Genomic DNA, 19,992 nt, shown 5'->3' on the forward strand with positions numbered 1-19,992 from the left:
ATTTATTTATTAATTTATTTGTTCATTTTTTTCTCTCTAGATCTTCGATCTTCTCCTCCTCCTCCTTCTTCTTCTTTTCTCACCTGCGCTTGGCAGTGTTGGTAGACATTGGCTGCCATGTAACATAATTCGGTCTTTCTTAATTTTCTCTTTCTTTCCTCTTTTTCTTTCCTTTCACTTATTTTCTCTGCCGACAGCCTTATTTCTCCTTTCTTTCCCCCATTCACGCAAACATGCTCGCCTAGCTCTTTCCTTTTCTCTTCCTTTTCCCATGCTCATCTGCACGCCTCTCCTTTTTATTTTTCTCTCTTGTCTTCTACTCTTTCTTTTATTTAGACCCCTCGTCTCTCAATCAGTCGTGAGATTTAGAGAAACTAGAGAGGCAGAGAGCGAGATACAGAGGGAGAATAAGAGATAGATGGGCGTGAGAAGAGATACAGAGGGAGAATAAGAGGGAGATGGGCGTCTGAGTGAGTAAAATTGTTCTGTGAGAAAATTTATAAGGTATAAAAAACTATTTTAAATTCAAAATTAGTGACTGTTCACACGTCATTAAAAATGGATAAAAAAAATTTTAAATTTTAAATTTGAAATTAATGACGTGTGAACGTCACCAGTTGGTATTGTTCAAACGACACCCCTTAGAGGGACGTCATTATTTTACTGTTCATACGTCACCATTTTATGATGTTTTCAAAACTACCTCACTGTTCACATGTCCCTAATATTGGTTTTTTTTTGTAGGGATCCTAATCGTAACCCTAACCACCTCTGGCAATTATCTTATTTTAATAACAGTAACTGCTCTACTTTAGGCGGTTAATTAACAGTTATTTGAAGTAAAAACTGCACCGCATAACAGGTTTTTTAATTTGGGTCTTTTGAGTCTACATGTGTGTTTTGGGCCTTCTTAAACCTATTTTTTTTGGCCTATTTTAGATTTTTTTTTTTTTTGCCCTTTCTTCTCTTTTTTTTAGCCTCTTTTTATGGTCCTTTTTCGGCCTCACTTATAAGATAAACCTTAACAAAAAAATCATTTTTTTCTTGGGCAATGACAAACTAAGAAAAAAATCATATAAAAGAAGTCTATAAGTTTTATATATATATATTACCATCTTTGGAAAACCTTTGCCCTCATTTGATTGTTATAACAAATGAAATGAGAAGAGAAAAAAAGAGAGGCATGTAAACACTAAACCCAAAACAACTTCGTTTTGGTGTGTCGATGCATATATATATGGGTAAGCAGTTATTAAACGCCTCTACTTAACCCTAAAACCATTAACCACACTACCTTATAGGCGATTAATTTTTGTTTTTCAACCACCTACAAAAGTGGTTTTGCAGTTTGCTTTTACACCCCTAGTAATTAATTTATTGATTAATTGTATGTTTGGGATTGCGATAGAGAAATAGAGCTTTTAAGTCAAAAAAAAAGTTTTTTAGCTAAAGCTTCATTTTTAATCTTTTGTCAAAAGTGTTTTTTAGCTATTTTTTGGCTTTTAGATCTTTAAAAGCATTTTCAATTATTTTAACAAACAAGTACTTTTTTTTTTTAAATTAACTTTTTAAGTGTTAAGCGCACTTTTAAGCCCCTCAAACGTATACCCAAATAGGCCTTAAGTGATTAATGACATCATTTTCATAAGATTAAGTTTGTAAAACAAGTGGTAATTTATTAATCATATTGTAATTTGGGTTTCAGGTGGACTACATACTAGGAAACAACCCCAAGAAGATGTCATACATGGTTGGGTTTGGCAACAAATACCCTAAGCAACTTCACCATAGAGGTTCATCCATTCCCTCAGTCAAAGCTCACCCTACAAAGGTGGGTTGCAATGATGGCTTCTCAAACTATTTCTCTTCCAGCAATCCAAATCCAAACACTCATGTGGGTGCAATTGTTGGAGGTCCTGATTCCAATGACAACTTCAACGATGTGAGATCTGACTTCTCCCACGCTGAACCTACAACCTACATGAATGCAGCTTTTGTGGGCTCAGTGGCTGCTTTGCTTGCTGAAAGCGAAGATGAGTATTTGAAATTGCCACAGGTTAATAAAACTGCTAATATGGCTTATTATGTGTAATTTGTGCTAAAGATCGATGAGTACTTCAACTAGTAATATTGTACTCTATGGCTTAAATTATGAAGAATCTGATATTTGTAACATGCACGAGTTAATACAAAATTAATCATATATATTCCTCAATGGATGCCACGAAAGTTGTGCTGTAATATTTGTTACAAACATTCATTTTTCAGTCATTTGAAAATGTTTTATCATTTGATAATATTTTCACGAGTTTTTATGAGAAATAAAAATCATCTTTTTCCAACCCACCGGCAAGTATTTGTGACCTATTATTGCAAGCAGAGTTTTCTGCGTTGCCTAATTCAAAATAAATGCACAAGTCCGCAATTTTCAAAAAAAAAAAAAAATCATCTTTTAACTATTTTGGTTTATAACCGTTTGTATTTATTACTTGGTTATGAGATACAACTTTTATGACCGTTTGTATATATTACTTGGTTATGAGATATACCTTTTATAACCGTTTGTATTTAGTACTTGGTTATGAGATATAACTTTTATAACCGTTTGTATTTATTACTTGGTTATGAGTTGTTAAATAAAAATTAGTTTTAATTGATTTTTACCGTTTTGACAGTTAGTCTTTAACAAGTTTTATTGTAGTTTGACCATTTAATTATTAACAAATGTTTTACCCTTTTTTAGTGTTATGACCATTTGGTCATTAATTATATAAAGAAAGAAAACATCTCCAATCCTATGGAAGAGTGAGTTTTCAACAAGAAAGAAAGAAAGACAAACTCATTTTCTTTATAAAAAGAGTTTTGTCATATTTTAGAAGACCAATTGCATAGAATTCTATTCTATTCAATTTCTATTTTCTCTTTGCAGTTTTCTATCAAAAAGATTAAAGGGTTATTCTACTAGTCTTCGTTATTGGAAGTGCATACTTAACGAAGGTAGACGCTATAGGCTAATCCTGAGAGGTTACGTGTCAAATGATCTGATCGCACCGAGTTATACACTCCGGGAGGCACGAATCAACCTTTAAAGACAACTCTCTTGCGTGATTCTATAGCATTGTGAGATCTTTTCATACTCTACTTTTCATCTCTTGTATTTTATTTATTTTATTGTTAATATTCAGATTGTAATCATTCTATATCAATGAGAATTTGTGCACTATCAAAAATTATTTCCAACAATCTTAAAGGTTGATTCGTGATGGTTGCACAAATATTTTTATCAAAATTATAACAATAGTATTTAAACTTATGAGGAGTCAAATACTATAAGAGTTAATTTCACTACAAAAATTATGGTCATTAGCGGCGACCCAAAGTGGCCGCTAATGACCAAAAAGTTGCCGCTATTTACAAATACCGGCAACACGCGGCCGCTATTTGGTAGTTGGTAGTAAGCCGACAGTAAAGCTAAATACCGACAACTTTCAAGGTTGCCGCTAATGACAACTCATTAGTGACCACTCTAAGTCGCCGCTAATATTTTTTTTTTTGCCGGAAAAAAAGGTTTAAAATGATTCCACGGTTGCCGCTATTGGTATATCATTAGCGGCGACCACCAAGTTGCCACTAATTGTATGTCTTTAGCGGCGACATTGAGTCGTTGCTAATAATATAGAAAATTAAAAAAAAAAAAAAAAAAAAGTCAATAGCGGCTACATGGAGTTGCCACTATTCATCTATCATTAGCGGCAACCTATAGTTGCTGCTATTTCTCCATCATTACCGGCAACCTATAGTTGCCACTATTCATCTGTCATTAGCGGCAACATAGAGTCGCCGCTATTTATCTCATTAGCGGCAACTTAGAGGTTGCCTCTAATGAATTAAAAAAATAGAAACTCAATAGGGTCGCTGCTATTGATAAAAAATAATAATAATAATAATAAATTTTTTTTTTTTAAAAAAAAAAAAAAAGCATCTATATATATATACTAGTTGGGATGGCATGTGCAATGCACGTGCTTCATTCCCTATATTATGTATCACTACAATTGTTACCATTATAATTTCAATAATATATATATATATATATATATATATATATATATATATATATATTATCCTATAAATAGATTTAATGTCTAGATTATTGAACAAGTATACATAAAATTTTCTGAAAAGTAAGACTATAAAATTGAGTAAATATGATGTACCAAAAGAAACGAAAGAGGTTTAATTTAGATATCACACATAAGTTGTTACTTCAAATTAAAGGGTATTGAAAAATACATAACACATTCATGTTCATGGTGTTTATCTCAACCAACCTATAGGTACATAAAATAGTAATCCATCAAATGTTTCTTCATTATAGTACACCATGGACCTTGAAAATGTATTAAGTTTAGAGTAAACCATGTTGCCATGAATAGCAAAACTTTAAAAGCATGCATGTATGAATTATCACCATAATAACACATCTATTTTTATATTTTCTTTTCAACAGTCCTAATAACCTGTCCATAAACACTACCAAGAGTATGCACCATCAAAGCAAGCAACTAACTCGATCCAACCAAACTATTAGAAACTACAATTAGCACAAGCTTTCTATCATGTTACAGTATTTACTTAACTAAAATTAAACACTCAAGAATGACAACAAAGAAAGATAGCAACTCCAAACATGTGCTCGATTCACGGTATGGAATGATGATATAATCTGTAATGCAATGTTTGATGCTGCAAGTTTCACTATACAAATATTTTGGTAATGAAAATATTATAAGGTCGAATTGGACATATTATAAGGTCATATTTTTTCAAAGCTAAGTATCATGTATACTCTATTGTTAAGAGGGGGAAATGATTGATATCTAAAGAAAAAAAAATTTATGTCCTCAAAGTGGGCTAGTAGAAGGTTTGGCTATGTAGATATCAACATCACTGCACACAAGTTAAGACCTCTTCATACTAAACATAGATTAACCAACTCAATTCCAGCAAGATGGATGCTACCGCCATGGAGATCATCTAGTTACTACCTCAAACTATATTTTATAGTTGAGGAGAATCCCACCCTCTAAATATTTTCTTATCGCACATAAACACAAAGAAAGGTGTACATTTATGCACACCTGAAATTATTTTTGATACTTGGTATGAATCTCATTCTCCATTTTCTATTACAAAACACACACAGAAACACAGTGAAGCACTACCTCGTGTATTCTAAGTGAGAGATTGAATGAGTCAAGATTGATAAAATAACATTCTACAATGCAAACTTGATTCGGAAAGGTTGTAAACATGCATTTTTTTTTCTTACCAATGATGCAAATAGAAATAATCATTAAACTGAAACAAAAGAGAAAACAAATTGCCGAAACCAATAAGTGAACATGGCACTACACCAATTAACAAAATCAAATAGAATCCATGAGAGACAATTAGAGAATATTGTAACAAAGGCAAGAACAATTGCCTATAGCTAAAATTTCAGGATGGAGAGAGAAAGAGAGGCATGAACCAAAGTATATGAAGAAGATGAAGAAATATTGTATGAAAGCATACACGTACATAATCTTTTTTTCTTTTTCTTTTTTTCTTTTTTGAAGTGATAATTGACATAATCTATTTATGCTTCAAGAAGAAATTTTGGGCGGATGGGTAGTTTTTTGTAATTCTTCATTTTCTCTTCTAGTTTTACTCTGATTGAATTGATGACAAATGCAATTACACATTGTTTTTTGCTTGGTAGGTTACATACGCACCCGGTGGGACTCAACCCACGACCTCACCCTCTACCTCGCTACAAAGCGAGGAAGTGCCATTTGAGCTATTGCTTCATTGGCAATGCAATTACACATTGTAAGACCGTGCTGTGTGTGTTTAGAAATTTGGTCTTAATAGCCAAATTATGTGTAAGTTGTGATTTCTACAGTTTGTTAGCCAAATATCTGTAAGTTTTGATTGAGACACATGTATAAATATGGTGTAACCCACAATAGAAGGGGAATCTCCAAATTATGATGCAGCATGTATAAATATGTGATACCATGGGGGTACCATATAACAGGGAGTTGGCATTCATCAGAATGATAGAAGGAATGAGCATAAGGAAAGAGAAGTGTTAATAATTGCACAAGGAAGGACTGCTAAACATTTTAGTTTCTTATTATTTTTTATTTTATTTTTCAATTCCACCTTTACATTGTTCGTTTCCTTATCCAAAGGTTTTTAGGGAGAATTGATTCTCTCATCTTCTAATGGCTACATTTAAACATTGCATCTGTAAAAAATAAATAAATAAATAAATAAAAATAAATAAATAAAAATAAAAAGAAAAGATCAAATGGTGACAAAACACTTGACAACTGATTTGAAGAAATTGGGTAAGAATGAGGTTTTGATTGGAATGTCAATGAAATTTGAGTACTTTTGCGTGACCACAATGTCTCAAAGGATTTATAAATGCTTAAATGTAAATGTTGTAAAGTAACTTTCTTTTATTCAATGATTTACATGCATAAAGATATTTTGATACTCCAGGATTTTTGTTAGCTTTGGTAGTAATAGGTTCTATAGGATGTTTGCCACCTTTTAGAAAAGTTTGAAACCTTTGTCTCATATTGGTCACTCAATTATGACAAGGCAGGAACGTATTCTGATATAAAAGGGACATGGTGGCTGCTTTGTGGGTTGCTTTTAGCATTTTGACGTAAAATTACAACAGAACTAGCTGAGCATTATGGAGTGTAGATATTGGTTAATTGAAAAATGACTTTTCTCCTTTGGTAATCAAGTGTACCAGTAATAGTAAAATGGGTGAAAAGTTTTCTTAGGCTTGTTTAGAAGAAAACATTTAGGAATATCAGCATGTGGTTTCTGTGGGTGTTGCATTATGAAGAGCTAATTGAAATTTATTCGTGGAAGTCTACTTTGTTTTCTTAGTGTCAGAGGATCGAATTGGGGTGTTTGAATTTGGAAATGATGCAGATGAAGTTAGAGTTAGTTAAAGTCGCATGCTCTGATTGAAGCTGACTGTGTGACTTTTGATGAAATCAAGCTGCATAGGGATCTTATGTTACTAAACCCAATGAAGGCATTTAGGTAATTGGGCCTCCATAGGTCAGGCAATGCCAAGACAAAAATTTGTGACAGACGTACTTGCAGAGCTGTAGTTTTTTCTGTTGTATTGAGTAAAAGGGAAGTTGTCTGTATAACTTATCAAAAAAAGAAGAAGGGAAAGGTGTCTATATAAATTAAACTGTTTTATGTTACTCATATAGATGGATTTATCAGTAAGTGAATTTATGTTGTTTTTCATAGATGCAAGTCTTTTTGAAATGTAATTGAGAAAGGAAATTTTCTTCCTAACATATTGTTTTTTTCTTCTTTTCTTTGTGTGCTTATGTTGTATCATTGAACATTAACATGTTGTGCTGTTGTTGAGTGTTGAGGTAGATATAGAGCTTGGCCTTCTGGGTGCAAGGCTGCTAGGTTCCATGACTGCCTATGTCTTTTTTAAGCCATTAGGATGTGCAGGCTAGGTGAAACTATCAACTAAAGAATGGCTCGGTAACAATTGGATTGCATTGCAGCCTGCTAAATTATCTTATAGTGATAACCAAAAAAAAAAAAAAAAAACTCTGGTTTAGCCACAGTTGATATCTGCAGTGCAGCCTAACATCAATCCACATAATCTTTAGCTCCATTACAACAAACTTTTTTTATCTTCGTCTCTCATGCTGTGAAATGAGACAATCAAAATCTGTATCTACATTCACATACACACATCATACAAGGTGTATTTATATATATAATATATGTGATCAATGATCAATCTCATGATGTATTCAAATAATACCATGCTTGTTATGCAAGAGAAAATTAAAATTTTGTCTTCATGACCTGTGCTTATGCTGCTGCCTTGCAAATTTTGCCTCTTGGTTGGTTGATCCATTAGCACAAATGCATAATGTACATCTATAGCCTTTTGATCACCAATATATATATATTGATTAGGTGTTGACTATTGATATTGATGTTAGCTTCTTTTTTTCTTATTGTTGTTATTATTTTTTGGTATTTTAAGATTTTGGTAGGTGGGTAACTCATTTAATTTTTCTTTTCAATGAATAAGCGAAAACTTTTATACCCAAACAAACATTATAATCAAATCATCAACAACACCTCAGAAGAAATAAAACAGAGACATCCATAACAAACTACAAAGAAAGCAACAAACAACTAGAGAAAACTACGAAACCACAATCTCCTAAATTATTTAAGAGATGCAAGCAGATTCCAACGACAACAAAGATCCACATTTTCTCTAGTCAATCCAAATTTCCCTCTACTCATGATCTTAGCCCTAACTTCCCACACAATTTGCTTAACAATTTTTTCCTCTGGTTTCATAGGATTGCAATGCTTAATGCCATTTCTTTGACTCTACACATTGTAGACCAGAGCACAGCACCAATGCTAATTTAGCAAAGAGAGGCAGGGTCGTCCAAAAAAAAAAAAAAGCCAGGCAGGGTCGTCAGCAAATTTTTTTTTTTTTTAATTGATTTTATTTGGCAGCAGATTTGTTCCTTACTTTCACTTGTATCTCAAGACGTACAACAAACCAACTACACCCTAAAAGCAGAGAAAACCTTGCTAAATTTAAAATCCGTAATTCTCCTAAAAATCATACTACATCAAAAATCTGACTATTAGAATCCTAAATCGACAACTTAAAGAGACAGCAGAGACAAAGAAAAATAGATACAAAGACAGAGAGAGACTCACTAGTATAGGAATAGTAACGGCAGAATAATCGCCGGCTTAAGAGAGAGAGAGCACTATCTGGACGCCGTAGAGAGAGGATACATCAATCGATCGGGGAGATGGAGAGGGGGATGGCCGGCCGGTTTCAACTGGAGAAGATGGCCGGTGGGTTGGCCAACCGTCCGGGTCACTAGGTGCCGGAGTGAGAGAGATCAAGTGAGAGGGGTGGTGTTTTTGAGGGAGAGAGATCGAGAGTGAGAGTGATGAGGGAGGTGAGCGAGGGAAACATAAGTTTCGTGCGAAATATCTAGTGCGAAATATAATTAATGGATCCCGGCAAAATTTTTCCCTAAAACGAGGTCGTTCTACCACTTTCCTCAATTAATTCCTTATATATATATATATGTGTGTGTGTGTGGGTTAATAAATTAAGGTCACTTCATATATAAAGAAATTAAGAATCAAAATATAATAAATTAGAAGCCATGTTTTGATGGTCATGATTGAAAAAGTAATTATGATATCATATATCATAATTAAATAGTGTCAAATTGGATCGATCATTTGATTGTATCACGATCAATCACACTAATATTGCACTTGGATCGATCGATTAAGATTATCATGATCGATCAGTTGATCTTATCATGATCGATCAGACGAATACACTAAGAGCAATCAGATGTTCGATCGAACAATCAATTTTGTCAAATTGGGTCAATCATTTGATTGTATCACAATCAATCACACTAATATTGCACTTGGATCGATCGATTAAGATTATCATGATCAAATCGGACTAATGATCTATCGGTTGAGCTTATCATGATCGATCAGACGAATACACTAAGAGTAATCAGATGTTCGATCAAACAATCAATTTTGTTAAATTAGATCGATCATTTGATTGTATCACGATCAACCACACTAATATTGCACTTGGGTCGATCGGTTAATCTTGTCATGATCAATCAGACTAATATACTAAGAGTAATCGGATGTTCGAGCGAACATTCAATTGTGTCAAATTGGATCAATCATTTGATTGTATCACGATCAATCACACTAATGCACTTGGATCAATCAATTGAGATTATCACAATCAATTAGACTAATAATTGATCGATTGATCTTATCATGATCGATCAGACTAATACACTAAGGCCTATTTTTTTATTTTTGTTTCTTTAGAACCATTATGGTCAATCGGTTAATCTTTTAAAAGTTGCCACTATTGACCACTCATTAGCGCCAACATTTAAAAGTCGCCGCTGTTAGGCACTCAATAGCGGCAACTTTATGTCGCCGCTAATAAGGCGTATTTTTTATTTGTTTTTTCTTCAGAATCATTAGTGGCAACTTTTAAAGTTGCCGCTGTTAGGAACTTAATAGCGGCAATTTTATGTCGCCGCTAATAAGGCTTATTTTTTTATTTGTTTTTTGTCAGGACCATTAGCGGCAACTTTAAAGTTGCCGCTGTTAGGCACTTAATAGCGGCAACTTTATGTTGCTGCTAATAAGACCTATTTTTTATTTGTTTTTTCATCAGGACCATTTGCGGCAACTTTATGTTGCCGCTTAATGCACTTATCTCAGATTTGTTGGGAAATAAATTAGGTTTACAAGGATGAAATTAGAATCTTTTATGTCTTTTAATAACGCTTGTAAAGCATGCATGCTTGGGTTTAACAAGTTATAAAAAGTAAAGCACTAGTGTCTTTCTACAATGAACAATCTCACAAGACAATGCAAACCCTATCGAAAAAGGGTTAATGGCATGAATAGATCATATGAAATATAACTATAGATTATGAATGATTATGTACATTGCTTAAAATATAAACTTTATTCCGTATTTTGTCATTGCATTAAAATAATACGTGAACTGTTCCTGAAATTATTCATTTTCAAAACAAAACGATATTTGAGACTAGCATATTAAATATTAATAAATGCAACACTAATTTATCTAGTATAATAGTGACCAAAGTACGATATATATATATATATATAGGGGATAGCTTACATATAAAAATAAAAATAAAAATAAAAAGAACAAACAAACAATTCATTCTGCACCCATGCTCGCATTTGAAGATTTTTGGAAAATAATTGATGTAACTCATGAATTATTTAGTTGGAATACTATATATCGACTATATACAGGTTTCATATATATATGTTATCCATAGAACCTTCTTTTCTTGTGTCCAGTGAACTTGCCCAAATGTTTGGAATTGCCATTCTCGTTAAAAGTAGGGGTAACAATTGTATTCGTGTGTCGGGTTTAGGTTTTGTCGAGATATAGATATAAGACTATATATATAGGTCAATTATAACTCAACTCATTTAATTAAATGGGTCATGCCCTTCAACTTCAACCAACTAATTTTGTGTTTAGTACAATTTGTATTAGGTTCATGAGTTATGTCAAAAAATTGCCGACCCTTACGTTATGAGTCGGGTTTGAGTCGTGTCAATACATGCATGTGTATATATCATATATATATATATATATATATATATAAGACTATATGTGTCAATCCTAACTGACACATTTATTTAAACGGATCAAAGCCCTTAACTCTACCATGCTAATTTTGCATTAAATTTATATGGGATAAAAAATTTCCAGCCCTATCTAAAAGTCGTAAAATTTTGACTTTTCTTGATATCTCGTGGATATATAATATCTTATACTAGATTCTTTAATAGATGCGTGTGTGAATGGATATATGATCTTTGGTTGTGTGTTCTACTAGAATTGCTATATATAGAGATAACCCAATAAAGTTAGAAACAAAAAGAGGAAAAAAGGAAGGCTAAAAAATGAATTTTAACCATACAAGCAAGGTGGCCATATAGATATATATATGGTTTGATCAAGCCAATCCGAAGTTACCTCATTTGTTTCACCCCGCAGAGTAGGTATATATGAAGAGGAGAAAGTTCTCAGTTACTGTTTTGAATTTGGCTCCATGTGAAAGGCTCGCCATAGATTACAAGAAATATCCTTCTCGTGTGAAAGAACCGTAGCTCAGTTGCTAACAAGCATATGCCCCATATGCCCCCAATGAGACAAAGCTAATTTAGAAGCTAATTGGACATAAATCTTGAAGGATGGATTGAATGGCATCTTCTTTTGGGATTGCGTGTGTTTTTTTGTGTTGTGCATTGGTAGGGAGGACTGTAACTTTTTGGAATTTTCCATGTGATGTGATGCAAGGTGTGTATTCTGGGAGGATTGTGACTTGTTGGAATTTGCCATGTGATGAGATGGAATTCACCTAGTTTAATCTCGGAAATATATATATATATATATATATATATATATATGATATTCTCGTATTCTAAAATTTGAGTAAAAATTCGTATGTTACGAGGTAATTAATTTTAATTTTTAATATGTTAATACAAATTTTGTATTTATTTAAACCGTTAAATGAAATGAAAGACTCAAATTTTAAAATATAAAAATCTCATATTTTAAAAATTATCGTTGTAGCAAATAGAAATATAAGAATCTAATCTCACATGGCTAGCTAGTGGGAATATGATCGTTGTAGCAGATAGAAATATATGCATGATAGAATCTCACATGCATGCATGGAGTAATATCACAGTGGGATTCCGGGCAATAGGGTAACGAGGTTGCTCAGGTTTCCGTTGCTTAGAGACAACTACAAGAAGTAAGGCCCGGTCTGTCGGAGTACCTCCAATGAGGTCTCAATATATTATTATTTGGCACAAGCTAGTAAGCTTATTTTCCCAGTATAATTGATTAGATTTCCGTAATGATCAGTCAGCAAATTATAGACTCTTTAGGATTTTTTTTTTTTAAAAAAAAAAATTATTTTTTATTTTTTTATCATAAAAGTATTCAAGACACTACTTAGAATAGGGTTACATGTAAATTGCCAAGGCAATATAGATTAGCATGTGAAATCTAAATCGCCAGTGTTTTATATTTTAGACAAAATTCAAACAATATATCATACTCAAAATTTATTTCCTCCGGCCATCCATTTTCTTACTAAGGGTTTGTGATTGCGTTTGAAATACCTAAAAATGCTCTTAACATTCAAAAAGTCCATTTGAAAAAAAAAAAAAAAAAAAAAAAAAAAAGTACTCTTTTGGTAAAAAAAAAAAAAATTAAAAGCGCTTAATTTTAAGAGTCCAAAAAGCCTAAAAATGGCCAAAACACACTTTTGACAAAAGCTTAAAAATGAAGATTTTGCCAAAAAGCTTTTTTTGACTTAAAAACTCTATTTCTCAAACGCAATTTCAAACAGGCTCTAAGTGACTTTTTCATATTAAACTTTGATGTACATTTCTAAATGGAAAATGTTAGGTTTACAAACAAATTTTACAAAAAACATTTTACAGACTGATGCGGCACGTACTATATGCTGAGTTTCTCAAAATTTGAATTTATCTCCTTCTGACATTTCTAATCATATTGTACCACATCAGTTTGTAAAAATTTTTTTATAAAATTTATTTGTAAGCCTAACATTCCTCTTTATAAACTCGCAGGACCCAATGCATGATGTTATCTTGTAATATCTTTCTTGATTTGTTAGCTTTAATCATGATAACTCTTAGAAAATATAATATATTTTCTATAAATTCTATATTTGATTGGTATTGAAATATTCTCCTCCATTTAATTAATATTGAAATGTTCTCTTGGGAATAGAATATTTAAATATCAATCAAATAAAGAATATATGAAATATTTCCGTATATTCTGACAATAACAAGCCATATATATTCGAGCAATTACCTAGCTACTAGGTTCTACATATATATTCCACCTTCAATCAAAGATAGATTACCATTTTTCCAATTCACGTGGTATTAAAATAAAAGTCTTGAATTTTACTTATTAAATAAGAGTTTGATTTTATACCTAAAAAAAATTAAAATATTAATTAAGTAATTATCAGGATATAGAGCTAGATTTTAGGGGTGAGCATAGAAGCAATTACGTGTACACTACGTATAGTATCAAATATAGCACCCTAAAAATGAGAATAATTGAAGCTAATGACGTAGTGGAGTGGTTACAAGAATCTTACTGTCATGACTATTGTAATCTCTGTGACATCTTATTTTTTACTCGAATTGACAAACTTATACCCATCTTGATATATAGACATCTAGCTAATAGTAAGGAAATGTTACACTGGAATGATTATTATTTGAGAATAAGAATGAGTATTACTATAATTACAAGAAACTATACGTGTAATAGAATTATCATTTCTATTTATTGGTTTTAGTAACAATACATGAATGACCAAATTTCAAACTCGAATCGAATCATATTTTAACTTAATTTCTTAAAATACTATTAATAAAAAATATATATATAGATTTTTTGGGATATAATTATTTTCAGAGCTATCCAATTCTTGGAGGATCGATCTCTACTACTTTTTGAGATGAATAGTTATTCTTCTTTTAAGAGAATAGTTATTCTTAAAAGGATGTTTGAGATTGTGTGGGAAACACGTCTTTTAAAGTTAAAAAAAAATAAAACACCTTCATTTTTAAGTTTTTTTCCCTTAAATATGCTTTGATTATTTTTAGAATAAAAAAGTCAAATAAGTACTCTTAGAGTTTTTAACCTAACAGACCAATTTTTCATTTAGCACAACTTTCTAGATACTATAAATATTTTTTAAACTTTCTAATGCAATATCAAATTGGTGAAGCTGAGAATGAAAGTTTTTAAGCATTTTCATCAAATTGCCTCACCAAAGTTTTAGTTCAATCAGCTGGGATCACATTTAATAAAGCAGAGGTCACTAGTTCAAATCCTCCTCCCCCCTCTTGTGCGGACATGTAAAAAAAAAACAAAAAAAAAAATGGTGAGTGAATACTACTCACTATTAATAGTAGTGAGTACTATTTACTTACCAATTAAATAAAAAAATATTGTTTCTCTCTCCTCCTTTAATAGTTAGAAAAAGAATAAACAAATCTTTTAAAAAAATAATATTTAAATAGAATAGTTAAAATTGATTGTTAAAATAGTGAAGCTGTTGGTGGTGTTCTAAAAAAATTAGTTAAATTAATAGAGAAAAATGTACTTTTAATTATTTTGGTAAATAAAATTTGATGGGGCGGCTAATAATGCTATGATGAAGTCATGATTCCTATAGTAACAATGGCTCTATAAATACTAATCTCAAGTGCACCCTCTGCATGCAGGCCCAGAAGAGTCAGGATCTATGGAGCAAGGTGGAGTACTACTACTCAAGGGACTGTTCTTGTTGTGGCATGTCTTGGCTAGTCAGATCATTTATGGGTTAGCTGTTGAGGAACAAGCATCGTGCTCCTCTGCTTTTCACTATAAAGATGCCCTTGGCAAAGCTATCTTATTCTTTGAAGGGCAACGCTCAGGAAAATTGCCAGCAAGCCAGAGAGTAAAGTGGAGGGGAGACTCTGCACTCTCTGATGGCGACCCTGATCATGTATGAAATTCATTCACCTTAACATTAATTAATGTAAAATTAAACATCCTTTTCATAACATGATCAAACACACACACACACACACACACATATATATATATATATATATATATATATATGATCATGGTTTTTGACACTTCGGGGCGTGCTTTTGACAGGTGAATTTGATCGGAGGATACTATGATGCAGGTGACAACGTCAAATTTGGATGGCCAATGGCATTTACTGTCAGCTTGTTGAGCTGGGCAGCAATTGAGTACAAGAAAGAGATATCTTCTGTCAACCAACTTGGCCACCTCCACACTGCAATCCGCTGGGGCACTAACTTTATATTGAAAGCTCACACTTCTCCCACTACTCTTTATACTCAGGTCTTTTTCTTTCTTCTATACTTTGCCGCATCGTAAATAACTCATTATACTGGCCCTACTGGGCTTGTTTAGGCAGGGAAAACAATTCTTTCCAATTCTTCTCAATTTGTTTTCTCTTTTTTAGTTGATTTGACACCACTAACACTCATCTCAGCTCAAAAATTTTCAACTTTATTCAAAATTTCATATTCAATCTTCAAGCAACCCAAATATAATCTCAACTCTTTTTCTCCTCGATATTTGCAATTTTGAATTCAGTTGATCAGTAGAATAGAAAAAATTGCAAACTCAAACGAGTCTTAATTTCTCAAGCAAATTTTCACCACGAAGCTACAGATTTCTGTGACAGAACATATATGTTTACATTATGATGTTAATTACTAATTAATAAGAAACTTACTAAGACCAACAAAGGATTGTTATATTTAGACAAAGTCATGCTAAATATGTGCTGATTTTTTGGTTAAATCACTATTTATCTTAAAACTTTTTGCAGATAAAAAATAATAAATTTAATCATTTAATTAATATTTTAACAATATTGTATTTATAGGTGGGAGATGGTAATTCGGATCACCAGTGTTGGGAGCGTCCCGAAGACATGGACACCCCGCGAAATCTCTACAAGATCACTTCCAACTCTCCAGGCACCGAGGCAGCTGCTGACGCTGCCGCTGCTCTTTCTGCAGCCTCAATCGTCTTCAAAGGGGTTGATGCCAATTATTCAAGGAGGCTGCTAAGCCATTCCCGATCAGTAAGGAGCATAATCCAATTTCATTAATCTTGTCGAAAAAACTCTAGTAGTACAAGTTCCATCTAATTCATGAAACATGTTTTTCAGCTGTTTGAATTTGCCGACAAGTATAGAGAATCTTACCAGGCTTCTTGCCCTTTCTATTGCTCCTATTCAGGCTATCAGGTAAAAAGTAAAGCTAGCTATAAAAGGTTCTTTTAGAAAAGATTGGTCCTTGCTGTAAAATTTTTACTTTCATATTTTGGCCCCTATTTACTAATTTTTTTGGCCCACTCAATAAATTTTTGGCCTTTATCCATTCAAACCTAGAAATCCTAATTGTATAAAAATTTTGTTGTCCCCACCCAATATATCTTTTGGTCCTTATAGTCATTCAAACCTTGAAGCTCTAATTGTATAAAAATTTTGTTGTTCCTACCAAGTTACCATAAGCAATAAGGCCAATCGGATAGAAATGAGAAAAAAAAAAAAAAATAGATTGATAATAAGAGTGGATTGCCAAATGGACATCTTGAAAAGTTTATACATGGGGCCCGGGTTTGCTCTTTTTATTGGTATTTTATAAGAAATTATAGTTATTTAGTTTTATTTACTAACTATAGTTATTTGATTGTAGACTACAATATTTTTTTTAATTTATATTCGATGATTAGTCTAGGTAGTCTTTGGTTTTGGTTTGGCCCCTTCCTATAAGACTTCCGGGCTCTGTCCTTGACTACACCCTAATTTCTTTATATTTAAATACCATCTATTGTAATACAATTCAACATATATACTTAAATATAATAAAGATGTAGCCCTAAGGTTCTTTATTAGTCTCTTTTTTCTTTTTTCTTTTTTATTTCGCTTTAGATATTTTATTATATATTTCTACAATGGTTAATTTGTTACTTCTCAATAAGGATGAGCTGCTGTGGGCTGCGGCTTGGCTATACAAGGCAAGTGGAGGAAACAAGTATTTGAGCTATGTCAAAAGCAACCAAGGCTGGAGTCAGCCGGTTGCGGAGTTCAGTTGGGATAACAAATTTGTTGGAGCTCAGACATTATTAGCAAAGGTATGTATATATATATATAATAATAATAACTATTCATATACATTTTTTTGCCTTCTTTTTCCTTCCAAAAAAAAAAAAAAAACTAAGGAAAATAGATTCTGTGATATATCAGGAGTTTTATGGTGGGAAGAAGGATTTGACCAAGTTTAAGAGCGATGCAGAGTCATTTATTTGTGCAGTAATGCCCGGGAGTAGCTCACTACAGATTAAAACAACCCCTGGTAAGAAAATCACAGCATATATATATATTATTCATCAAAAGGTGATATTACATCAACCAGGGTGTACGTGCGATGTATGGTTGACTGAATAATACTACCTTCACAGTTTACACCGGCTGACGACGTAATGTATTAAAAAATGTTAGGGGTATTAAATTTTTTACTAAATGAAGCTTATCAAACTAATGTTTAATTCAATCATTGGAGAGAAACAAAACAATTAATTAAAATAAATGTAATGGGGACCAATGAATGAGAGCTATGCATCAGTTTGATTAGTCTCTATTGATAAAAGATTTGGTACACATAACATTTTTCTAACGTATTTTAAATGATTTATCATGTCAGTCAGCTAAATAAAACAAAGGGGAAAATATATATATATAGCCCCTCGAGAACTATCACCCATTTTACAATTATGCCTTCAAGCTTTAAAAAGTGACATCGATGCCCCCACATACTATCATTGCATGTCAAATTAGACACTTTTGCATTTTTCTCTCCAAAATATTCTTGAAGTTATTAATAAATAAAATTAAAAAATAAATAAAAATAATCATTTGAAAAAAAAAAATTAATGGACTAATATGAATAAGGGCCGCCTTTTTGGTGATTTTAGTTTTAGCTTTTGTTTAATTTTTTTTTTTAAAAAAAAATTCAAATAAGTTTTTTTTTTTAAAACATGCGGTGAAAGTATAGGAGGTCTTAATATTACTTTTTAAAGTTTTGGGGTTTATAAGTGCAAAATATGTGATTGTTCGGAGGGCTAAAATGTATTGTTTTTTATAATTAAAGTGTTAATTATTAACACATGGTTGACTACACTGGACCTAAGAAGTTTTCTTGACAGACTGTCTACTGTTTTCTCTGCAGGTGGGCTACTGTTTATAAGAGATAGTAGTAATCTACAGTACGTTACAAGCTCTTCCATGGTGTTATTCATCTACACCAAAATCTTAAATGCAGCTCATATTGATGGAGTAAAATGTGGTTCTGTGCATTTCTCTGCTTCTCAACTCAGAAAGTTTGCAAAGTCACAGGTTAATTTGCACCACCAAATATTATTTCTTCTTCAGAATCAAAGGATAAATCCCACGACAACCCACATGACCAATATGGCCCATATGGGAATTATTATCACGGCAGGAATTTAGTATTGCAGGATTAAGTTGGCCACATTAATTAATAAACTTTTTTTGTTTTTCTTTCATCTTTATTTTTTTCACGAATTAATATATATGTTCTAACAAATTTGGACTTTAAATTGAGGACTAATCATTTTATTAATGTAAATCATGAATATTAGCATGCACGTAAGTGCATATTTTTAGAATATTAATTAAGTGATTATATTTATTATTTCTTATAATTAAGCTTAAGGCTTTAATTAAAATAAGTAATAATTTATCATGGTATTAGATCAAGCAATATTGAGTTGAAACTCTAGCTAGCTAGCTCCCGTCTGCGTCTTATTTTAAGTTAAAGAATTTCACTTATATTATGCTAGTAGTTAGTTAATTTATTATCGATTAAGTGATTAAACTCATCATTTTTCATAAGATTAAGTTTTTAAAACAATTAATTGTAATTTTTTAAATCATATTGTAAGAATTTGGGTTTCAGGTGAACTACATACTTGGAAACAACCCAAAGAAGATGTCATACATGGTTGGGTTTGGCGACAAACACCCTAAGCAACTACACCATAGAGGTTCATCCATCCCCTCAGTCAAAGCTCTCCCTACAAAGGTGGGTTGCAATGATGGCTTCTCAAACTATTTCTCTTCCAGCAATCCAAATCCAAACACTCATGTGGGTGCAATTGTTGGAGGTCCTGATTCCAATGACAACTTTAACGATGTGAGATCTGACTTCTCCCACGCTGAACCTACAACCTACATGAATGCAGCTTTTGTGGGCTCAGTGGCTGCTTTGCTTGCTGAAAGCAAAGAGGAGTATTTGAAATATTTGCCACAGGTTAATAAAACTGCTAATATGGCTTATTATGTGTAAGTTGTGCTAAAGATCGATGAGTACTTCATTCAACTAGTAATATTGTACTCTATGGCTTAAATAATAATGCAGAATCTCATCTTTGTTACATGCACGAGTTAATACAAAATCATATACATATTCCTAAATGGATGCCACGAAAGTTATTGCTCGAGAAATTAAAGAAGTTTGGAGGAATTCCTACAAGAGTTGCCCTTTCCTTTTAGATTCCGCTTAACTTCCTTTGAGCATCAAAGCAATTATGTACGTGTAGGGCTGAAATTGCGGGTGACTAACCACCCTAACCGTTGTTTCGACTTCTTCTCTTTTTTTTTT

The 19,992-nt window shown here is 32.4% G+C and overlaps 2 protein-coding genes across 2 annotated transcripts in view; both read left to right on the forward strand.

The window, feature by feature from the left end:
• LOC132175437 (endoglucanase-like) overlaps positions 1-2,194 on the forward strand; it is a 6,611-nt gene extending 4,417 nt beyond the window's left edge. Inside the window, exon 8 of the mRNA XM_059587388.1 lies at positions 1,706-2,194. Coding sequence (XP_059443371.1) covers positions 1,706-2,092 — 387 coding nt within the window. The 3' untranslated portion in view covers positions 2,093-2,194. The remainder of the gene's footprint in view (positions 1-1,705) is intronic.
• A 12,817-nt stretch (positions 2,195-15,011) lies between these two features.
• LOC132175101 (endoglucanase-like) lies at positions 15,012-19,765 on the forward strand. Its single transcript, XM_059586926.1, has 8 exons — positions 15,012-15,263; positions 15,422-15,634; positions 16,188-16,388; positions 16,476-16,553; positions 17,291-17,443; positions 17,556-17,664; positions 18,538-18,704; positions 19,288-19,765. The coding sequence occupies exons 1-8, from the start codon at positions 15,021-15,023 to the stop codon at positions 19,675-19,677; spliced, it is 1,554 nt and encodes a 517-aa protein (XP_059442909.1). The 5' UTR covers positions 15,012-15,020; the 3' UTR covers positions 19,678-19,765.
• Positions 19,766-19,992: the final 227 nt, after the last annotated feature.

This window comes from Corylus avellana, chromosome ca3 (assembly GCF_901000735.1).
Source record: "Corylus avellana chromosome ca3, CavTom2PMs-1.0".
Taxonomy (NCBI): Eukaryota; Viridiplantae; Streptophyta; class Magnoliopsida; order Fagales; family Betulaceae; genus Corylus; species Corylus avellana.